General features: G+C 34.5%; 2 protein-coding genes across 2 annotated transcripts; one reads left to right on the top strand and one right to left on the bottom strand.

The window, feature by feature from the left end:
- Positions 1–93: 93 nt before the first annotated feature.
- Positions 94–5,150, top strand: LOC100376169 (zinc finger matrin-type protein 5-like). The gene is made up of 4 exons (XM_002735808.4): positions 94–524; positions 1,742–1,804; positions 3,877–3,948; positions 4,098–5,150. The coding sequence occupies exons 1-4, from the start codon at positions 398–400 to the stop codon at positions 4,367–4,369; spliced, it is 534 nt and encodes a 177-aa protein (XP_002735854.1). The 5' UTR covers positions 94–397; the 3' UTR covers positions 4,370–5,150.
- LOC100374233 (uncharacterized) lies at positions 4,038–23,766 on the bottom strand. The gene is made up of 20 exons (XM_085490905.1): positions 23,761–23,766; positions 23,541–23,719; positions 22,845–23,013; positions 21,946–22,120; positions 20,803–20,944; positions 20,368–20,474; positions 18,717–18,857; positions 18,261–18,466; positions 17,280–17,391; positions 15,574–15,686; positions 14,205–14,321; positions 13,271–13,407; positions 12,411–12,528; positions 10,186–10,348; positions 9,786–9,991; positions 8,621–8,752; positions 7,379–7,640; positions 6,494–6,673; positions 5,645–5,741; positions 4,038–5,207 (listed from the first exon to the last, which is right to left on the bottom strand). Exons 1-20 carry the CDS (start codon positions 23,764–23,766, stop codon positions 5,150–5,152), a joined length of 2,820 nt encoding a protein of 939 aa, XP_085347031.1. The 3' UTR covers positions 4,038–5,149.
- Positions 23,767–23,830: the final 64 nt, after the last annotated feature.

Raw genomic sequence — 23,830 nt, 5'->3', positions numbered from 1 at the left:
CATTTTGATACGGGATAAGAATAAACTGTATATTAATTATATCGAATATTATTTACCAAAGATCAAGAACTTTTTTTTTTGCGTAGATACACACCAATTTCTGGAGGATGCAGTTTGTCATGTCAAAAGTTCATGGGTTTCCGGAAGTGTTCCTACTCAGAAAGGCTCTCAAATACACGAACTTATGGATCGGTGATATTTTACGCAATTCGGCGACAGCCCACCTGCGTCGCTTCTATGGTTTGAACCCTTGTGAAGCAACTGAAGTAATGTTGAAGGTTTTATCATATGTATTATCATATTTAGCATATTTTCCGTGACATTCACTGAATTTGAAAACAAAAGTCAACACAATAACAACATTGGCTCGCTGAGTCGATGATCACATATCACCACAATGGGCAAACGTTACTACTGCGATTATTGTGACAAGTCGTTTGCAGACAACCCACAGAATAGAAAAAAGCATATGAAAGGCGTACAACACATGAAAGTTGTAAAAGATCACTATGACCAGTTCAAAGGTGAGACCCCCTTAACAAAATATGCCCCCCACAAAATGGTCTTTTAAATATATTTCAAGCCCTGAAAATGAAATACAATGCAATTATCCAGAAGTTGACAAGTTAATTGTAAACTCAGACTACTAGAGACAGACTAGTAATGCCTGTTGTAGGTGTGAATTGAGGATTCCGTCCATAGGATGTGTGCCTCGACAGACCTTGCTGATAGTTTATTGACACACGTTAACCCTAAGATTACCGAATACACTCACATTTACCTGCTTGGTGTGTTGCCAAATGCACCTTCGTATACTTTTCGATCTAACGAATAATGAATTCTGTGTGTTTTGACCTTTCGATCGATGAATTTTCCTAGAATATATGAAAATTTTTCTATAAAGGTCAAATGGCAGTGTTTGCTTTGACAGTGTTTCTTTGTGTGGACATGCACTTCGTAGTTTTTGTGGTCAATGCGTTTGAAAACTTGATATGCTCATTCAACTAAGCGATTAAAGTCATTGAATAATAGTAGGAAGATGATATTTTAATGGAGCATAAATTTTAGATATCTCTATTCTCGGTTGGTTCATAATTACAGAAATATGGAGATTATTTAACCAAGAAAAAAAGAAAATGAACTACGACCCAACAAATATACTCCATACATGTACATCTCCCACTATCTTGTGTTATTTGATGAAATAATAAAGGACATCGCGTTATTACGTTTTAGTCACGTTAGTTCGATCGGTTGTTTATTGTTGTTTATAAAAGTTAAGTCCAAAAACAAATGTGGCATGCATGTGACCAAAGGAAAAGCCACGTTGCTAGTCTGCCTGTAGTTGTAAACAATCTTCCAGGAATCTTTTTATAAATATCACTCATTCACTTCTGGTGTACTAGGGTTTGAAACACTTTAATTTCTTAAATAAGAGACAAGTGTTCTTAAATTTGCCAGTCAGAGAAAATGCATAGTACTCACAGTGATCTGGCGTACATTTGACAATAAAATAAATGCTACTAATGTACCAGTATTTACTATATGGTTAAAGCGAGGGAGTCGTCCCCTACGCATGCGTCAGATGGCCATAGTGTCATTGTTTACAAACAAGCTTCTACCCATGAGGCTTTGTGTTTTTAGCATGTGTTGTTATCGTCACTTGGGACTCAATTCCCGCGCGTGCGCAGGTGACGACCCTCCCGCTTTAGTAGTAAATTGTCTACTTTTTTTTATTAAGACCCTGCCATTAAGCTCAGAGAAGAAAGTGCAAAGAAACCATGCAGGAAATTCCAGATGAATGGTAAGAAATGCAGGGAGAATATGAACCATTCTTTAAAAGCAATTGATTGCAACTGTGGCAACTATTATGTATTATGCAGTATTCTAGAAATAGTAATATTAAGTAGTATACAGCGTTCTCTACGAGTGGTTTTAACAGGGTGCCGCTGCTCAGTTATCTGAAATTGGCGCCCTGGTTCATTGTTTTAAAGCGTGACTGTGAAAATTCAAACTTGTTATTATAGCAGGTCACCGGGCGGTGATAACACCACCAAAGTTTTTTAACACGATTAACATGTGGCCTAACATACCCATATTTTTTACTTTTAATGTGATGTCAAATATTTAAAATCAATATCAGTAAAACCCCTCATTTAAACATAAGGTCTATGGTTAAAACCAAGTTCACATCGTGACCTGTAGCGGCAACAACGTCATTACTGTGCATAATAAAGGCATCCATTTGCATGATCGGTAAACGACCAGCGCAACCGACGTACCATCACAGACATTGTTGATCACCAAGAAGTCCAGACGAATGCTTGCTTTTACATATAAATGTTTATATTTTGACGAATGTGATTAAAGTAGAATTTTCTTTAAAAGCCTTGGTAAAAAGGCCATGCATGCTTTCAACTCGCATCATAAGTGGAGGAAATAAATGTATTTGTGTTCTTTTTGGAACAAATATTCTGATTGTTTTTTTCGCGTCAGTGTATGGCTTTATCTAATCAAATGCATTGTTACGTAGTATCAGGATTCACACAGTCAAATAAACTGTTTCCGGGTCATAGCTGTTTTCAACGAAGCACACATCAACAAACTTTGATTCGGCTGAAAAATATTCTTTTAAGTATGTATTTTTTTTAGTGGAAATGCTATTATTTTTTATGGAAACTTAACTGCAAAGCGAAAATCTTCTATTGTGTAGATTTTATTTCGTTTGATCATCATGCTTTTTGGTGTCGATGACGTACATTCCTGCACGTTTTTTAATGAACCAATTTCCAATATAAATTTTATATTGCTTCATTCAAAATAAATATAAAATCAAAATTTTTGTGACAAATTTATAATTAAACTTTTTCTGGACTTGATAATTATCAGTAAACAACTGATGTAGCTGTGATGAATCAGCTGATTGTATAGCACTTCAAAGTTCATTCATTTCTAGAAACTATTGTGTAATAATTAATATGTATATGTAATTGTACAATAGATTTTTTTGTTTCCATTCTTTCAACATCCATGCCAATGATCCACGTTACAATTTCAGTGACCATTGACAGAAGGCAGGCAGAATGTATTGCGTAATGTCAAGTGCCAGGCCCACTCCACCTTCACCTTGGAGTGCCCTGCTTAATTTTAAAACCTTGGAGAACGCTGGTATACATGTAAAGTGTGGAGACAGTTCAATACAGCCCTGTTTGCATTCAAGTGCTCTGTGGGAAGTGGGGGGGGTGGTTGTCACTAAGCTTCAAGTTCAGACATATACCAGACTTGGTTATCTCTGTTGTGTAGCAACAGCCAATTTTAGTTTTTTAACTAGTCCCTGTTCAGTTGCAGTCCGGAAACTTAGGGATTGACCTGCATCCGTCCATATCCAGCCACATCTCACACATGATTGGACCAATCTTGTTCAAACTTCGTTTATACATCAGACATTTCATTGAAATATGCACATGGATTTCTTTCATGCTCGGATTCAAGATGGTCAAATTGTAGCCATTTTAATGACAAAATCGAATCAAAATCACACATTTTCACCCTTCTGAAACTGGATCTCTGTCTTGTATGGACGGATTTGGTTTAAACTTGGTACATTCATTGAACACAAAGGGACCTTGATGCGCTACATTTTATTTTTTGGATTAGATTCAAAAGTCTATGGTTATGCATATTAGGTATGATGTAAAAGTAATAATTTTCACTAGCATTTATTTTTAATTTCCTCATTTTCGAGTTTATTCACATGGTTTTAAATTCATTGATTTACCAGTGAAACATTGTGTTCAAATTTAATAATACATGTTCACATGAATTTAATTTAGCAGTTATCTGATAATTGGATGGTCTCAATTTATTAAATTTCAGGTCATTGTTCATTTGGTTCTCTCTGCATCTATGGACATTTAACACCAGAAGTTAAAGAAGCACTGGAAAGGGGTGAGTTTATGTGTTAAAGCCATTCTGATTTGTAGTGTACTGGTATATACATTGAACAAGTATATTAATTGTGTGGCCCAGACAAAATATTTCAAGTTACAGCATGTTTATTCTGTAATGATATTGTTTTTGTATATTGCTTGTTTCAGAAGTAGAGCAATTAGAACAGCGTAAATTACTAAAAAAAGTAGATGATGATGATGAAGATAATGAACCTTCTCTGGAGGACTGGTTGAAAAAGAGGTCAAAGAGAAAGAAAAATGAAAACTCGACAGAAGATGAGAGTCCACATTCTGAAGCTGATGAAAGTACTGTCACCCTTCCGCTTGAGCTCCAAGGAATTGCCAATCTTCCCCCTTCACTGCTGCCACCTCCACCGGGAGGATATGAAGTCAATGAATTAGCAGAATGGGGGTGGTGATAGTGACACTACGTGACATGAATTTAAGCATTGGTTCAAAAAACTAAATAGCAAGAATTTTCTGCATCGTCTCCCAATTGGAGATTATAATTTTAAACTTGTTCATATAAAGGGTGTGTCACTAAGCCTCAAAACTTAAGAACTTGTGAACAGAAAACACTTGCAGCAAATGTTATTTTTCTATGTTTTTTTTGTTATTTTATCTTAACTGACATTGAGTAACATGTTCACATTAATAAAAGCATGTCCTGCATGATACAAGAAAACAATTTCTCTATTTAAGACTACATTGTATTATTTTACATTTCAGCATAAAATGACATATTTCATATATATCAATAAATATTTACAGAGTTATGTAAAAGAATATGTATACAACAAATATGGTATCATTTTATTCCAAAACATGCAGTGTTCTGTGTTGAATCTTATATCATTATTTTCAAGGGTGCTTTTTTTGAGCAATTTATCTCGCCAAAGTTTAGGGGCAACATTTATCTATATTTTATACCAACTAGATAATATTTCTATTAGCTACATATCTTGATTATAATTTGTGAACAAATTATGTAGATTTATTTAAAAAAAAGTCTCATTTTAAGTTTGGCATCACATTTGAATTTGTCACTAGCCCTGTCCCCCTCGACAATGCTAGCTCAATGTTGTATTGTTTCTTAGAATCTGCTGAAACATGGATCAACAGCCCCCCCTCTGACAGGATGCAATCATGCTGGGCCATGCCAACCAAATTTATTAAACATTTCCAGTAATTTTAAACTGCTACATTTTTGTCTTCTTTATAAGAGTAGCCACCAAGGCTGTCCATCCAGTTTGATGACTGTAAAGAAAAAAAAAGAACATTCATTTGTCATCAATATGAAGACGCTGTAATTCAAGCGTTATGAAAAAAGTCTTTGTAGTTTTAATCAAGAGTTGTGATGTGAAAAACCCATGATTTATGAGTGATCATAAAATGGATGCAGCTAACTAGTACTATGAGGGTACTAGTATTATACATGAAGATTTGGTGATGCTATGTGGGAATTCCACAGTTTAATAGTCTGTTGCATAACCTGAAAACAGCTCTAGTGTTACAAGCAAAGGTTTTCAATTGACCTGATTTCAAGGAGTAATGTTCTTATACCAGTCCTATTTTTAGCAAATCATTTCAAACATTTTGATAGCTGTATCATAGTGAGTCACTCGTCAACATATCTTACTGGGTACATTCATCAACTTGGATTGTTTGAGCATAAGTAATAGACAATGACTGACCTTGCTCCACATCCCCGCCCTGTGTCACCATGGAAATATTCATAAAAAAGAACCAAGTCCTTCCAATTTGGATCTTCAGAATACCGTAAAGAATTTCCTTGAAATAAAAAAAATATAATTAATATTTGTGATTTCACTAAATCCAGTGTAAAATCGGCCTAACATCGTGCTTTCTAAGGTAACCTAATGCCTAACCATGATGATCAATGAATGTAATCACAGTCATCTATTGACTGTAAATTTGATTGGTTGAATGAAAATGATGTCAACTGTGCCTAGTTATGATGCTAGTAATATCTCATCATGGTCAGCTTTTCACTGCAAATTTGATTGGTTGACTGAAAATGACATCACTGTTAGGGACTAAATAATTTTTGTGATTCTAGGCCATAGTGTGTGATGTTTAAAGCGCGGTAGTCGTCGAGATATATGGTCCCATATAAACAAAGATGGTGACTTTGACTGTTGCGCAGATCAACGAGTACGAACTGACACGTTTCCAAGCTTTAATTAGGTAAAGTTCATGTGATTGGAAGGTATCGAAGGAGTCACTGGCGGTAATCTGTGCAAGTCGCGCCCAGGTCAAACCTCATACTTGTGATTTCCATTTGAAGAGCGCATTGTATTGTGGGAAAATCAATGTTTATCAACACAAATGTCGAACATGCGCATCGCGACGACTACCGTGCTTTAAATGCATTTGCTTAGATAATAAAATATTTTTTTGCTAATAAAAATAAATAGACCATTATCATGAGATGGTTGTTTATAAGATGTTAATGTAGCTGTAAACTAGCTACTTTCATTTTACATAATTTGTTATATTTTGGTAATTTACCAATCCCTCACCATGGCATGGTCTTTTACCATGTACATCAGGTGAGAATATTGTGACAAGCCTTCTACTGATATCCATGGCAACTGCTTTCAGTGATAGTTTGTTTCCAGATCCTCTTGGGTATTCTACCATCATTGTATCACTGTAGAAATCACTGTACATTTGAAGTGATTCTATAATCAAATAGTTCACTGGAAAAAAGTTTAAATGCAATAATATAAATAGTATCAAATGTATACATACTAGCCGGATCTAGAAGATAACCTGAATATACAAGTATGGTGATATTTGATGAAGATTTAATTCCTTGTGACATCATTTGAATGCATTTTTAACCAATAGCGTCACAAAATGCAGTGCATGTTTGCAAAGGAACAGGCAAGCAAGGACCCAAGCAAAATAACCTTGATGTTTATGTATCACCAAACTGTTGTAGAATTTTGAGATCATCCTGAAATTTATGCAACTTCTTCCATACTCATGAGATATTGCATATAACACCATGCAGTTACATGAACATACTGTATTAAAATCATTTTATTAAGTTTTCGCAAGGACATGGGGTGTCAGTGACTTCCGCAAAATATGTATTCACGAATGCCTAAAATCCTGAAATCGGGAAAATTTGTAGCAGTGAAAATAAATGATTTATAGAACCCTTAATTTATAAATCCTGGACATTATATGGGAAAATATAAACCCCATACACTCTCAATCATTGCATCATGGGATTTCAGTGGGATAAAAATTGCATATGTTTTTACTATTATCATGTATTCAATTCTTTTATAATCTATTCTCTATTTCCTTCTCTATTCTGTATTGTAGTCTTGTCTCATAACGTCTCGTCTATTTGGGAGTGGAACATGACACTTGATCCACCAATCAATACTCACTACATATCCAGACGGGTCCCCTCCAATTGCTATTACCACCAAACATATCAGAAGTTGACTCCCCAGGTGAATACTCAATGCTGTACTCCTGTGTTTGTGTCTTCTTTTCTCCAGTAGGCTGAGGTTCTGATTGGTTCTGTTCATCCTCGGTACCATCATCAGTTTGACTTATTTCCATTTCATTGGACTCTGTTGTACAAGATTGATCATCCTCATCTGATAAGCCTTCAATTGTCATAGACAATGTGTTTTCTTTGTGGAACTATTTAACAAAATGAGGATATGACCATTAAAAAGCAAGATGGTAGAAAAACTGCCCACATTTTAATATTTTTTTAGGAAGATGCAGCAACAACTTTTGTCCATTAAAACGTTTTCCAGTATATCTTATTTTTGTCAAAATTTTCACTGTGCAGATTATTCTTCTCAAATTAACCACCCCAAACTTTCTTATAGTTGATCCCTTATATAGTTGACAATTGGTTAGAATGATTGTTACATGAGTGGCCATCAATGTTTTAAAGGGCAGTAGTCGTCGAGCTGTGCATGGGCGAGATATGGGTCTCATATAAACAAAGATGGCGATTTTGACTGTATCACACACCAACTAGTACAAACTGAGAGGTTACCTGCTTTAATTAGGTTTTGTTTTGGTGTTTGGAAGGTATCACTGACAGTAATTAGTGCAAGTGGCACCCAGGGCAAAATTCATACTCATGATTTCATTAGAAAATCGCATTGGATTGTGGGAAAATCCATGTTTATCAACATAAATGTTGCACATGCGCGGCGTGACTACCATCTTTAAGAGTTAACAAATTTCAAAATGACTCGATTTACTGAGTTTTTAACTTGTCGTACATTATCCCTCTTGTATTTGCTCTATTAGTAGCGCATATGGCTTGGCAAATGAGAGAGGGGTTTCTGATGGTTGAATAGATGGTTGAATTGAATATTTTACTGGTCCAGCATTCAATAAGCAAATACAGTATTGACTTTTTCAATTAATTCAACAGCGTGAATTCAACTATGAACAACCAAATTAACATATGTTGTACGTGTAGGGGTGGTCTTATTACACTGTTAAGAAAAGTCTCAACAACAAGCCCAGTACAGTTTTTTGAGAGTTTTCGACCTATGTTTTCACCCCTTGCTGTTGTCAGGTGGTGAATATATGCTCGGATGTTTGCTCCCGAGAATAGGAAAATTGATAATTGTGTTCTATGGTCTCTGAATTCATACCTTTGATAGTGATCTGATGCCATGAGGTGATAAGAACTCATCTTTGTCTAAGAGATAAGACAGTATACTGTCTAACTGTCGTTTATCTGGTATTGACAGAAATATTTTATTTTCATCTTCCTTGTAGAACACCTGTCAGTTAATAAAAAGACAACAATTAAATTATACATGCAGCACGGGTATCACTGAATTTAAAAACTTATCATTTATGTTTTCATTTCACAATTTCTTTAATTAATTCCATTGAGTTCCCAAATTTATTTAATATTTATTTTAGCGAGCTCTGTAAATAACATGTATGTACCGGTAATTAAAAGTATGGAAGTTATCTACATGTATATAACCTGAAAATTTGAAAATGGCGCACTTCCGTTCAATGGGAGTTGCTATTTTGTTTGTTGTTTCATAAATTATGTGAAGAGAAATTGCTCATTCATGATAAAACTTTATTCAGAATGTTGATAAGGCCATCATTTCCTGGCAAAGAACTGAAAACAGTTTTACTTTGAATAGTGTTTTGAATCAGTGTGTTTAGCAGAGAAACTTGAATCATGCATGGCGCCATCTTGAATCCCACTCAACTGGCGCATGAACTAATAAATAATTTGGACATTCTATCGTAACGTCAGTCCAATTTTTTGTGAATCAATAAACTACTCGGCTGCGTTCGCTCGGAAGGCATTGCCTACTACATATTAATTTTTGTTGATGATTGGAAATAAGTGGACATATTGCTTAAATTTCTTGATGAAATATTATGGAAGTTTAATTTAGTGCCAAATTTGAATTTGGTGTTAATTACCTCAATAGGCCTTTGGTGCAAATGGCTGCTAAGTATGCGTTCATTTCCCTCCCGTCATCATGTCTACTCTTCTGGATACCATGGTTACAAACGTCAAGGGAACAGTCGACGCAATGACGAGACAGAATAGAACACTATTTGAGGGTTAAAAATCATTGTTTCTTGCCTTGCTCTCATTGAGAAATGTTAGCGATTTCCGTAATTTATGGCATTCATAGGGACAAAATTTTGTGAAAGTCATCGACATGCCGTGCCTCAGGACCAGAGAAATTATCACTTCCAGAACATTTCATGATTTTCACAGACTCGTGAAATTTGTGAATATTTGTCACTCCCAAATTAAAGCTGTTTACAGTATATTACCCTTGAACAGATATCTTTTCTTTTAGTCTGATACCACTTCAATTTGTCTTGGAATCCTGGTACCGAGTTGATAATGTCAGCGTCAAGAACACAGCATGCAAAGAACGGTATGATTCCGACCAGAGAATGCAACCTAAGTGGTGTTATCCCACCGTCATCTTGATATAGATTATCATAATATAAACCATCAGATTCATGCCATAAACCTGCATTTATAAAAAAAAGAATCTCCATTAAACATGTTTTAATAACTTTTAATTCAATCATGATTAATTGATGAACCTCATTAACCTTCTAGAACCTGTAATTTAGTTTGCATACTCATGTACGCACCAATGAATGCTACTGGTTGCAAATGGCCAGAAGGAATACAGAATTTTGTGGCCATTATAATAGATACCTTGTACTTCTTCATTAAGGCCATTGATTGAGCTGGATATCAGCAGGAAATGCTGTAGGAATTCCCCCGCCATGTCTACATATACTGGATCATGCTTGCAGAGTTCTAACGCTATCTCCATCATCTTGAGTGCATAGAAACCCATCCAACCTGTGGCATCAGCCTGATGTGATTGAAGAATAAAAAAAATGATATTTGTCAGATGAGTGCATATTTCATGCAGAAGTTTAAGCTCTCAGAAGTTTAAAGAAAAATCCATGGAGCTAGGAAAAAAAATCTAGCACTAAAATAAAAATCAAAGAAAGCTTAGAAAGAACTCCCGTGTGCCGAGAGTTTTGGAGACACATTAAAAATTAATTCAAAATTACTTATACTTGAGATATTGATGGAATAGCTGAAAACTAATTATGCAAATAAGGTAACTAATATGAACAGATTTAAGTGTAAAACTAAAGGTCTGCACAATGTACCAAGTTTCATTGAAATGTGATTAGAACCAAACAAATATTAATTATTATGCTAATTAGAGAATTAATATGAACAGATTTTAACCCAAAATTAATCAGGCTGTCTATTGTCCTAGAGCATTTATGTACCAAGTTTTATTCAAATGCGATGATCAATACTTGAGATATCAGTATTAATTAATTATGTTAATTAGGTGATTAAGAAGCATAAATATTTACCAAAAACTAATATGGTGCATAGTCTGAGGTTCATTGAAATGTGACAGGTACTCTAGAAAAGATTCATTGAAATCCAATGAGTGGTTTTTAGACATCAGTGCAACAGCCATAGAACAGCAAAAAATTAACTAATTATGCAAATTAGGTAATTAATAGGCACAATTATTTATCCCAAAATTAATCAGGTCTCTGCATAGTCCTAGAAAAAATGTCGCAATTCTCATTGAAATGTGATGATTAGTACTTGAGATATCAGGTGAAAAGCTGAAAATTAACTAATTATGCTAATAAGGTGATTAATATGCACAAATATTTTACCCAAAAACTAATTAGGTCTCTGCACAGTCCTCAAGTAACTATGTACCAAGTTTCATTGAAACGTGATCATTACTACTCGAAATATCAAAAGCTGAAAATTAATTAATTATGCAAATTAGGTAATTAATATGTACTGATATTACGTTAAAAACTATCAGGTCTGTGCAGTGTCATATGACACCTATGTACCAAGTTTTATTGAAATGTTATGATTAGTACTTGAGATATCAGTGGAAAAACCGAAAATTGATTAATCATTATGTAAATTAGGTAATTAATAATTAGTTCATTAGTTCAGAGCATCCATGTGCCAAGTTTCATTGAAATCCAATGAGTGGTTCTTCAAAAATCAGTGGAAAAGTCATAGAACAGCTTAAAATCAGTTAATTATCATGCAAATTAGGTAATTAATATTCATAGATTTTTACCCAAAACTAATCAAATCTGCGCACTAGTTCAGAGCATCCATGTGCCAAATTTCATCAAAATCCAATTAATGGTTCTTCAGATATCAGTGGAACAGTCTTGAAACAGCTAAAAATCAGCTAATTATCATGCAAATTAGGTAATTAATATTCATAAATTTTTACCAAAACCTAATCAACTCTGCGCATTATCCCAGACTATCTATTTACCAAGTTTCACCATTTGATTAGTGGTTCTTGAGATAACGGTGGAACAAAAAAAGTGACATACATACATACATACATACATACATACATACATACATACATACATACATACAGACATACAGACAGGGTAACTGCAAAGACTCCCTTTTGTGCTTCGCACACGGGAGTCAATTATTACGAGGATACCTCATAGTGTGCACAAAGACAGTAAAGCGGGAGTATCCACCGACGCGCAGCAGAGGTCAATGCGACGTTGTACTGTCTGAGTGCATACTTTGAGGTATCCTCTTAATAACCTTATTATTATACATCTTTTCCTTCCAAGGATACATCATGGGAATGCCGAAATTCAAAATGTTTAGAACAGAATCAGAGAACTTCTTTGCGTGGAGTCCGGTCAAACCTTGGTGGCAGCCAGTTATTATTAGAGGACGCTTATGTGCATAATCATTCCAAATTTGGAATTTGCATTTGCCTAATATGGTAGGATGAAATTTCCCTGTAAAATACCGCAAAATTATAACACGCTGTAACTTATGGCGTTACGGTAACAGATGTATAATAATTATTTATAATGTGATGATATTACCTGAAGAAGAGTTTTTTTTCTTGCTATTTTTGATCTATCAAATGGAGCTATGTTATCCAAACCGAGAAAACCACCAGTAAACAAATGGTTGCCATGTGGATCTTTAGTGTTTAGCCACCTAGGATACAGAAGTGAAGACTTTCAGTAAAATGTGATGACGGAGTGTTTGTTCTGATCTTGTTGATTTATTAAAAATACAGAAAAAACAGACCAATATATGGTGAACACAATCATATATTGGTGCAAATTATTTTTTTTCTTCATTTAGTTTTCAGGTAGATTTTTTTCAGGATGATGTTGCTGTGAGGATTTGTTTTTTTTCTTCATTAATGCTCATCTTGTGGGCCCCATTGACTTTTACATTGACTTGAAGAGATAAGAAATTTGAACAAATTGAATATTATGTCATCTTGTCTATGTTTTCATTATTATTGGCTAATGTCAGATAATAATTTCAGATAATGAAAACAAAAATTGGGATCACCAAAAGATTTTCTGAAAACAAAAGTCTGAAATGTCTTTTGCATTTTTACACCAGTGAAATTACTTCTTCATATTTCAAAATTTTGCATCGTGACATGACATATATAGTTATATATTATTATTGTGTAATCAAGCATTTTATCTGTATTTTCCCAGTGTGGAACTTTTTTTACAAATTTTCTTGCAAATAAGCGGTAGTTTTATCACAGATGCTCATTTGCATTAGACTAGAAATGTATGCTCGTCTTGTAATTTTGCGAACGTTTCGCTATTTGCAAGAATTCTTCATTTTGTGCGAGATCTTCAATGTATATCACATTAGTTGCAAACTTATTTTATAGGTCGAGCCTATTACCTATGTTTGAAAGAATACATACCAGCCAAAGTTAAGAATCATCTTGTGAAAGCATTTTGCCAGGAAGTCTCTGTCACCAGTCTTTCTGTATACGTAGAGACAAGCCCATGCGTGTACAGGTGGATTGACATCACTGAAGTCAAACTCATATGCTGGAACCTGCAACAAAGGGAAATTAAATTGAAGGTTTTCCAATTCACAGTAAAATAACTTTGTAGATTGCTGTGACATAGTTTATTTATCATGTGATAGTTCAACAAGTGCTAGATACCAAGAATCCACATGTATAAATTTGAGATTGTCTGAGTAGGTTATCCAATCCACCATTTTGTTCATCTAATTTCATAGCTATTCATTTAAATAATCCTCTAAATATCCATCTTTCAAATATCACCTAGCAGGTTAATGAAATAACGTGAAATCCTGATGATTACGAGAGTCTTCATGCAACCAACCAACAATCATGCAAGTTGATGTTGTAATCCGACTGAATATTATGTACACCAGAAACCTGGAACTGGTTTCTACTGTAAACTCTGTGATCAATCTGATGCAGTTCTATTGTATGTAGCTGCTTCAGTCAATTTTAGTTATGTTTCACCTCAATATAAACTAGGTATACTGTAAAACCATTTATTGTCACTGATATTTAATTTCACTATTTTGATGTTTAGAGCATATTCACTGTCTTTTAATTTCACGAATTTGTCAAGGAAACAACGAGTTTTATTGTTATTTTATTTATTCACATAGATTTAATTTAGCGGATTTTACTTAATACCAAGTGAATAATTATTGTATTTACAGTATCTAACCAATTAAACATCTAGAAAAGTCATAGATCTTGCAACCAATCAGAATTTGTGATACAAGCAGTTTTCAAGTAAGGTGCCCTCTGATTGGAGCATTTACACATTGCTGATTTTAAAATAAAGGATTAATGTGACGATACTTACCTGACCATTGGGATGCATATATCCTTCACTGAGCATGAGCAGTAGTTGTTGCTTAGCAAAACCAGAATCAACATCTGTATATGGTATCATATGGAAAGCCAGGTCCCATGATGCATACTACAATTAAATGTAGAGATAAGAGCAATAGATGAGTTCTGGGTGGCCTGGTTGCATGTAAAGAAGGGGTGGGATAAGAAGTTTCAGAAAGATAATTCACAATATCAGTCTCAGTTGGTTTTGTATTCTGAGCATCCTTGATACCTCTGAAAGTTTACAAAATTTATGTAAAATATGGAAAACATTTTTTATTCACACACACAATGAAAATATAATTGATTATTATCTTTGTATCTGTACATACACTTTTACGATATCACTGAGAAACAGCATACTGTATGTATATATTCAACTTGTAAAAAACAAAAAGCAAAAGGGCACACAAATGGCTGGTTATAAAACCAACTCTTTTTTGTTGTTGTGAGCGTGCTCAGTCACATAGCAACCGAGGAATGAGCACAGGGAACTAAAAACTATCTATTATTGTTAGCTGTATCTATTTTCCCTGATAGCTAACTGTGCTAAATTGAAACTCAGTGAATAAGGCAAAGTATGCATTTTTTCTTCATAAATCAGTGAACTAAGAACATAGTCAATTATAAACACACGATCAAAATTAAATGCACTGAAAAGTTCCTTTTATATTATAAAGTTATATAACTGAATACCCAAACTAATCATCAAGGTCTTCTGGCCGTGGCAGTAATTTATGTGATACAACCTGACTGTGTAATACTGTTGTATTTCACATCAAACACTGAAAGCCTAGATGGATACATAGTCAAAATGAATGGGGAAAAAACGGCATCAGGATGCAATGTGTTAATAAAAAGTTACGGGAAAAATTTGAAAATCACAATTCTGGCAGTAATCACTTAGAGAAATGTCAAAATTGTGAACGCTATTCTTTCAAACTAATATTGTATTGCAATGTATGTTTGGTAAATTGTTATCACAAGTTGGTGAACTATATGCTGTAAATCTACTGTAAAATACTTTATTTTCGCTTGGAATTAATTTTCGCTGAAGGGATGATTCAGTGAAACTAAAATCCAGCGAATATACCTTTTTTCCTATATTTTACATTGAACTCGTCAAAAATCAGTGAAAATAAATTCCATACAAAACACCCAAAAAGTCATTTCAGCGAAAATTAATTCCAGCTAAAATAAAGTATTTTACAGTATTTAATTTTGCAAGTCAATGAAAATCATGATATCCGTAGCAGTAAAAATTTATCTAGTATCCTACAACATGATGACATTTTATCTTCATGAATGCAGTGAAAATTAAACAGTTACCAGTATCTTACCCAGGGAAATTCCCACTTGTCTGGCATGGAAATTATGTGTTTATTGACTAAGTGACACCAATCCTTGTTTCTTCTTGTCGTTTTAGTAGATGACTTTGAACACTTGGCGTAATCTGAATAAAAAAAAACATAAGATGTATGAACTTACTGGTGCAGTATGATTGAGCCATTGTTTTTTGGTAAAAGACTGGCTTAGGTTACAATATAGTAACGAATGTTTCAAAGTGGAAACAAAATAATGCAATTGATTTTTGAAATCTTGTTGCATACATTGTCTGATGTTTACATATTTCTCTTTTTGTGCAATGTTCTAATTTGCATTATGAAGCAGTGTGCTATATTATGAGGTTATTACGAGAATACCTCAAATGTATGCACGAAGACAGTACAGCTGGAGTATCGCCCAACGCGCAGCAGAGGTCGATGCGCGGTGTACTGTCTGAGAGCATACTTTGAGGTATTCTCATAATAACCTTATTATTATACATCTTTTCCTACCAAGGATACATCATGGGAATGCCAAAATCCAAAATGTTTAGAACAGAATCAGTGAACTTCTTTGTGTTGAATCCAGTCAAACTCTGGTGGCAGCCATGTTTGTTTTTATTATTTAATAGAGGACGCTTACGCGCGTAATCATTCCATATTTGGAATTCGCATTTCCTAATAGGTAGGATGAAAATACCCCGTAAAATACCGCAAAATTATGGCACGCTGTAATGGCGATACGATGACAGATGTATAATAATAAAAATTAATGTCTAAACTCATATTAGAAAAACATATGAGATTCAGGAAAGCATATCATTTTATAGTTTACATATAGTAACTACAACAAGAAGACTGCATCGAAGTTTTTAAAACTACCTTGTTCATGAGGTGCTTCTAACAAAGGCAAGTTTTTAAAACTACCTTGTTCATGAGGTGCTTCTAACAAAGGCAAGTTGATGCCAAGGTATCACACTAAATAGCATCAGCACAGGATAGGTAAATATCAATCATTATTATACATCTGTCACCGTACTGCCATAAGTTACAGTGTGTCGTAATTTTGAGGTATTTTCATCCTACCAGCCATGTTTGTTTTTATTATTAGAGGACGCTTACGTGCATAATCATTCCATATTTGGAATTCGCATTTCCTAATAGGTAGGATGAAAATACCCCGTAAAATACCGCAAAATTATGGCACGCTGTAATGGCGTTACGATGACAGATGAATAATAATAAAAGTTAATGTCTAAACTTATATTAGAAAAACATACGAGATTCAGGAATGCATATCATTTTATAGTTTACAGTATCAATTTAAAAAACACACACCTGTAACCCTAGTTATAACCTCCAGTGCTCCTCAATTTGTTTTGTATATGCCCCTCCTAAGGACACCTATAGGGGACATATACAATTGAATTGGAGGTAAGGGTTAGAGTTAGGGGTAGGGATGCAAAAAGATCTCTTTCTGTACTTATATATACCAATGTGTATTATAGGGATACATTTGATGATATGGTAAACTTTATCCAAATGTCAAAATGAAATTGTACACAGCTTTAACTATACTGTATTTATTCTATTAGAAGCACATGTGCTAATGTACATATCATAGGTTTATCCATAGCCAAAAAAATTCTTACATTACTGTACACAATGAATGCAATTTATGGTTTAAGTGTGCTACTATTCTCTGTGAATTATCAAAATACCTTTCATCCAGTTTCTTATATTGTAAAAATAAAATTGCTTGCTCCACAGCAATCCAGCATATGCCTGTCTACTGATGGATCTTTCTTCTTTTGTTAGAGTGACCGGTAAAACCTTACATATAGATATGAGATGTTAACATGAGATATTTATGCAACTTGAGTTGCAGGTTAAGTTATACAGGTTAAGTCAGGACACTGAAAACATTCATGATAATACTGTTTTCGATCATTTTAGTGCCTATGTATGTTCAAGCAAGATGGGCAAATTGTCAGATTATGTTATCATCATCTTTTTTGACAAGTAATATGCCTCAAAACATGTCACAATATTGTATGACAGTGCAAAAATTGACATTTAGACAATTTTCTGAGGAAGTTCTTAGCTAAAGCACCTCTAAAAATTATTTTTTTAGTTTAGGCCTCGGGCATTATGAATTTCCTGATTAAAGGAAACTACAATATTTGATTTGGGATCTTTGGAACACAGAATCAGAAACTTTCATGAAATTGTGTCCTTACAAATAAAATTATCAAATTGCAGAAATTGATAGTGGCAAAAATAGAACATTTTACAATTTTATAACTAACAATTGAAAGTACCATATTCGCTCTATTAGAAGCACTTCCCTAATGAAAGCGGATATACCGGTAAACTGAAAATTACATTTATTGTATACTGAATCATTAAAATATTACTTATTTTGACCACAGAAGCATCTCTGTTATTCACATGAGTGTATGCACTACAATAGAGCAAATACGGTACATGTAGTAAATTTAAAGTCGTGTAAGAATGCCTTCTACGACACAAAAGTCTGTTCTGTTGTAATATCACAACTAATCACATTTGCAATGTCAAATGTATGTGTCCCATTGCACTGTTTTACAGAACTGCTGTCCAATGGTTGATTAATAAGGTATGTGAATGGAGACTCCAAATTTAGTTATTAATTAATCTGCATCCCATAGCACAAAACACACCTCTTGATAAAATACATCAGCTTCTTGTCTCCTCCTACTGAGTATCTCAGTAAACCAGTCTCCGAACACAGTATCGTTTTGCTTGCAGTCTTCAGATACTACAAGACACCACTTTACAACAACACTGCTTTCTGGCTCTACATTTAATACAATATGTGCTGCACATTTGGTGCCAATTTCATCTCCATTAATAGTGTTTTTGTCACCTAGAAATAAACAATACAAGGAGAAATGTATGAGTGTTTATGAGGTCTTGAACTCAGCATGAAAACTGGTTGTTATCAATGTTGAATGGTGTGGTCAAGCAGTCACACCCCGCAAATGGAAAACCCATCTTCCTGGATTTATACAACATTTTTATTTTTTTTTCGCATTATTGTGATGGTACTATAATAAGTGTAAAAATTATGTATTTTTAAAAAATCAATCTTTATTGATTATGTAATATCAACCAACCTTGTACAACATATTGGTGAAATGCATCTTTGCTGTAAGTCGTGGTGCCATCATCAGTGTCCAATTTCGTCTCGTTTTCCGTGAACAGATATTGTGTAGATTCATCATTCTGTCCATTATACACCATCCATGAATACTCACCTGAAAATTTGTATTTGTTTATTGTTACAAGATTCTGAGATGTCTAGAAGCTCTATTTAATGTTGTGAAAGTGTCATCGCTTGAAACACAGCTTTATTGCTAGGAGCTATCTTGTAAACCACTTGTACTCCTGACTAGTGACAACAGTCAAACCTTTGTATAGCCGCCCTTTAATTAATTTGTCAAAAGAAAATATGTCAATAATTTCTCAGTTAAGGAGCAATTTATCAACATATATTTGAAGAAGGAGAATAAAAAAAAAATACACTTGGCTTGAGACTGAGAACATCAAACATGCAATCATCTTCCATCATTTTGGTCTTTATACACAGGTTCATTTGAACTGATGCCAAGAGGGTGGCCACTGGTCACATTAGACAGGTGGTCTTTATATACAGATAATTTTACAGATAAATTGTCTTGGGACTGCCCAAAGGTGGTCACTAAGAACAAGTGGTCTTTATATACAGTACATGTCACTTCATAGATAAATTGTCTTTGGACTGCCCAAAGGTGGTCACTAAGGTCAAGTGGTCTTTATATACAGTACAGGTCGCTTTACAGATAAATTATCTTGGGACTGCCCAAAGGTGGTCACTTACGGCAAGTGGTCTTTATATACAGTACAGGTCACTTTACAGATAAATTGTCTTGGGACTGCCCAAAGGTGGTCACTAAGGGCAAGTGGTCTTTATATACAGTACAGGTCACTTTACAGATAAATTGTCTTGGGACTGCCCAAAGGTGGTCACTAAGGGCAAGTGGTCTTTATATACAGTACAGGTCACTTTACAGATAAATTGTCTTGGGACTGCCCAAAGGTGGTCACTAAGAGCAAGTGGTCTTTATATACAGTACAGGTCACTTTACAGATGAATTGTCTTGGGACTGCCCAAAGGTGGTCACTAAGAGCAAGTGGTCTTTATATACAGTACAGGTCACTTTACAGATAAATTGTCTTGGGACTGCCCAAAGGTGGTCACTAAGAGCAAGTGGTCTTTATATACAGTACAGGTCACTTTACAGATAAATTGTCTTGGGACTGCCCAAAGGTGGTCACTAAGAGCAAGTGGTCTTTATATACAGTACAGGTCACTTTACAGATAAATTGTCTTGGGACTGCCCAAAGGTGGTCACTAAGAGCAAGTGGTCTTTATATACAGTACAGGTCACTTTACAGATGAATTGTCTTGGGACTGCCCAAAGGTGGTCACTAAGAGCAAGTGGTCTTTATATACAGTACAGGTCACTTTACAGATGAATTGTCTTGAGACTGCCCAAAGGTGGTCACTAAGAGCAAGTGGTCTTTATATACAGTACAGGTCACTTTACAGATAAATTGTCTTGGGACTACCCAAAGGTGGTCAAAAGGGGCAAGTGGTCCTTATATACAGGTAGTAACTAATACAAGATTTACTGTATCAATTTTTCGTTTACTATTTGTCCAAATCTAATGAATATTCATGAGTGAATGTAACTCGAACACTTGATATTATAATCTATTACATACCTAAATCACCATGGTTACATACTACTTTATTACAATTAGCTACCTTCCTAATATACGGTTTCTTCTCTGTGTTATCAACAAAATCATTTCCCCAGCTCCAGGTATTCCTGAAATAATCATTTCAATAGAACAGCAATTTTATTCTATTGTAATTTAGAGTTTTACCCTTTCAGCATAACTTTATTTTCACTTGGAATTAATGCATCACATCTTTTCTTTAGTTTTTGCAAATTGTAAAAATGAAAGAGATTTTTTTTTAGAACATCACAGAACCATAAACAAAAATTAATTAAGACTGCCCTAACTAACAGGATGTTTTGCTTAATTATATTCCATTAGCATATTCTCAGCGAACTCCATATCATTCAAGAGTCGTACCAGTGACGTATAACAACGTGATCGCTACTTCTCTCTATAAATTATATATTTTCTCACCTAAACCAGATGGTGGGAAGTACATGAATCGTGGCACGGTCACATCCTCTGTTGGATATAGTGTACTGACACAGAATTGTACGTGGAGTATCTTTGAAATACTCTACTTCCACATCCCAATATTTGCTATCATCAAAGACACCTAGAATTAACAGACATTATCTATAGTAAGATTATACAGGTTTCGGACAGGCTTAAAGCTACTGGAATAATCTCATATTTTTAAGGAAATACAGCATTTGGCACAGAGGGCGCTGTTCCAATATATGACATCATTTTGAAAATATCATGGTACAGTAATTGTTATGATATTTATGCTACTACTCATTTTATTGTTTTCAAACAATTACCTGAAATTACTCATAATAAAGCAGACAGAAAATATCCCTATTAATTACTTTGAAATACTTGAAATTAATTTTCGCTATTTTTGCTGAAGGAGTGATTCAGTGAAAATAAAATCCAGTGAATATACCTTTTTTCTTATATTTTACATTCAACTTGCCAAAAATCAGTGATAATTAAATTCCATACAAAACACCCGAAAAGTCTTTTCAGCGAAAATTAATTCCAAATAAAGTATTTTACAGTAAATAAGATACAGTTTATATTTCTGCTGATTATTAAACACCATTGGTTGCCATAACTTTGAATGCGCAACAACCGAAGCACTTGATCTAATGTCAGACTAATTAGCATAAATTAGCTTAAAATTATATTACGATTAATCTTTTTCATACTCAGAATCTTACTCATAGAACCATTTGATATACTGTAAACTGCTTTTTCTTTAGACAAACGCAAATTTCAAGAGTCAGTGAAAATTTGTCTTGGGTCCAACAAGACCAAGTGTCAATGACTTTTGAGAAAATTTGTTTTCATAAATGCCTTAAAATCATCAAATCGTAACAATTTTCAGCAGCAAAAATTAAACGGTTTAACAATTATTTGTGGTGTCATGGGCTGTACTACACAAACCTATGACATCACTCGTATCAACTAGCTTTACACCCAAGTGATATCAGGCAATAACCTCATAGAATTATCAGATAATTAATAAAAATTAATCGGAGAAATCTATATTTCATCCATCGACTTCTACTCCTGCACTAAGCCCACCTATACTGTAGTCATGTGACCTACCTGTATCCTCCAATTCATATTCAGGATCTTTCACAGTTCTTGAAGCTGTCTCTTTCTCCAACTCCAAATATGGAAATTCGTTCTGCGGATACTTATACAGCGCCTTCATGTAAGAATGTGTTGGTGTGTTGTCAAGGTAATAGTAACACTCCTTCACATCTTCACCATGGTTACCCTGCAGTGAAAGACATACATAATGATTGATTACTGTTGCTTTATACATGTTCAATCCTTAAAATATTACTTATTGATTATTTGTGTACAGCCTTGCCAAATCTTGCTAAGCTTTCAAAAGCTAGAATGTTTGTACCTGTTTTCTATATTTTAAAATCGTCTTTTGAGTATGTTCCACTATTCACAATGCTGTGAAATTTTAACAGACTATAGCCAAGACTGTTTGGATAAATAAAAGCAAAAAAAAAACAAAACAAAATTCACTCCCAAGTGCCCACGAACCTGCATCTATATCTTAAATATTTTGAGCATATGGACTATTGCATCTGCCATTTCTGTGAGCCAGTATGCGTTTGCCTAACATAGAACAATTAAACATTTTCCATACTCAACTGCGGGAGACTCAGATACTTGTACATCTAAACACTGAAGTCTGATTGAACTTTAAAAATTACATACATTCTACGTTATTTGCATTGGACTAGATTTAATGTAGTGAAACAATAATTTACTTAGTTAATGGCATAAATGGCACAATACGTCAGTATAACTCGCCAAGATTGTATCTCTCAGATTCAATATTTGGTCACTCAGTGTTGGGATGAAATTTAAGAAAACACTTGAAAACTAAATTTTGTGAAAGTCACCGTGACTCCTTGTTTCAAAGGATCACACAACGAAATGTTCACTCACTGCAATAAAGTTCTGTGTTTTTCCAGACTTACCATTAGTCCAGTTAATCCATACAGTCTTTCCTTCAACATAGGGTCTTGTCCGTTCCATAACGATAGTGCACAACATAACCTTGCCTCTTTATCGCACACTCCAAATAGTCCATCTTCTCCCCACTGGTATGCACGTTGGTGAGCTTCATTGTGCGTAAAGTATTTCCAGCTGAGTAAATAAAACAAATTCAAAATTTTCCTATGTCTTGGTTTACAGAGACCCAGCCACCTCCAAAAGAACCAACGCAAACAAATGTTCTAGCGTACTTACTGTACTTTTTTGACGGCTTTAGGCACGAACAACAAAATAATGTGTGTGCAGTTTGCAGGTTTATGATGGACATCATTGACGTCAAGCTTTTGAGTTAATCACATCGATAGGAATTATTTGAAAATTCCATTCCTAATCGACAGTATGTCATTTTTCGTGTTTGAAAAATAGACACAATTTTGACTGCTACAAAGTTAGCCATAAAATCTGTATTAGAAGCCGCATCCCTAATAGAAGTTGCACCCATTCTTTTTGAATAATTGAGAACCAAACATTCACCAATATGATATGTGTAGATGCTCTAATAGAAGCCACATCCTCTCTGTTGCATTGTACTATTTTAATAGAAGCCGCAGCTTCTAACACAGATTTTACAGTATTTTCATGAAAATTGGCCTTGAGTGAAATCAAAGTAGTATATTCACCAGTTTCCATCACTGGAATAATCTTCGCGTACTGTTCCCCATTGTCGTTCAGACAGATACGGTCCCCATAAATACCACTCACTTTCATCACTCAGTTGTTTTAAATCACCATGCTGATGTAAAAATCCTTTCCCAAGTTGTTGAAATTGGTAATGCGATGAGATACACAAGTTCTCAGGCTGTATTGCCAACTCCAGTTTTCTTTGATCATCCTCTTCACTTTCATCTTGACGATCTGCACTGGTCGACGTTCGCTGTTTTTTATATGGAGGTTCCACTTTTTCTTCAGA

Source organism: Saccoglossus kowalevskii, chromosome 16, assembly GCF_978046115.1.
Source record: "Saccoglossus kowalevskii chromosome 16, keSacKowa6.1, whole genome shotgun sequence".
Lineage (NCBI taxonomy): Eukaryota > Metazoa > Hemichordata > Enteropneusta > Harrimaniidae > Saccoglossus > Saccoglossus kowalevskii.
This window is presented reverse-complemented; position numbering and strand designations above follow the sequence as displayed.

Excerpts from the sequence above, each read along its gene's own strand:
- LOC100376169 (XM_002735808.4), top strand. The coding sequence starts at position 398 with ATGGGCAAACGTTACTACTGCGATTATTGTGACAAGTCGTTTGCAGAC. Across the intron at positions 525-1,741 it reads TCACTATGACCAGTTCAAAG|ACCCTGCCATTAAGCTCAGA; the intron begins GTGAGACCCCCT and ends TTTTTTATTAAG. Across the intron at positions 1,805-3,876 it reads CAGGAAATTCCAGATGAATG|GTCATTGTTCATTTGGTTCT; the intron begins GTAAGAAATGCA and ends ATTAAATTTCAG.
- LOC100374233 (XM_085490905.1), bottom strand. Across the intron at positions 18,467-18,716 it reads TCACCAATATGTTGTACAAG|GTGACAAAAACACTATTAAT; the intron begins GTTGGTTGATAT and ends GTTTATTTCTAG. Across the intron at positions 7,641-8,620 it reads GCATCAGATCACTATCAAAG|TTCCACAAAGAAAACACATT; the intron begins GTATGAATTCAG and ends TTTGTTAAATAG.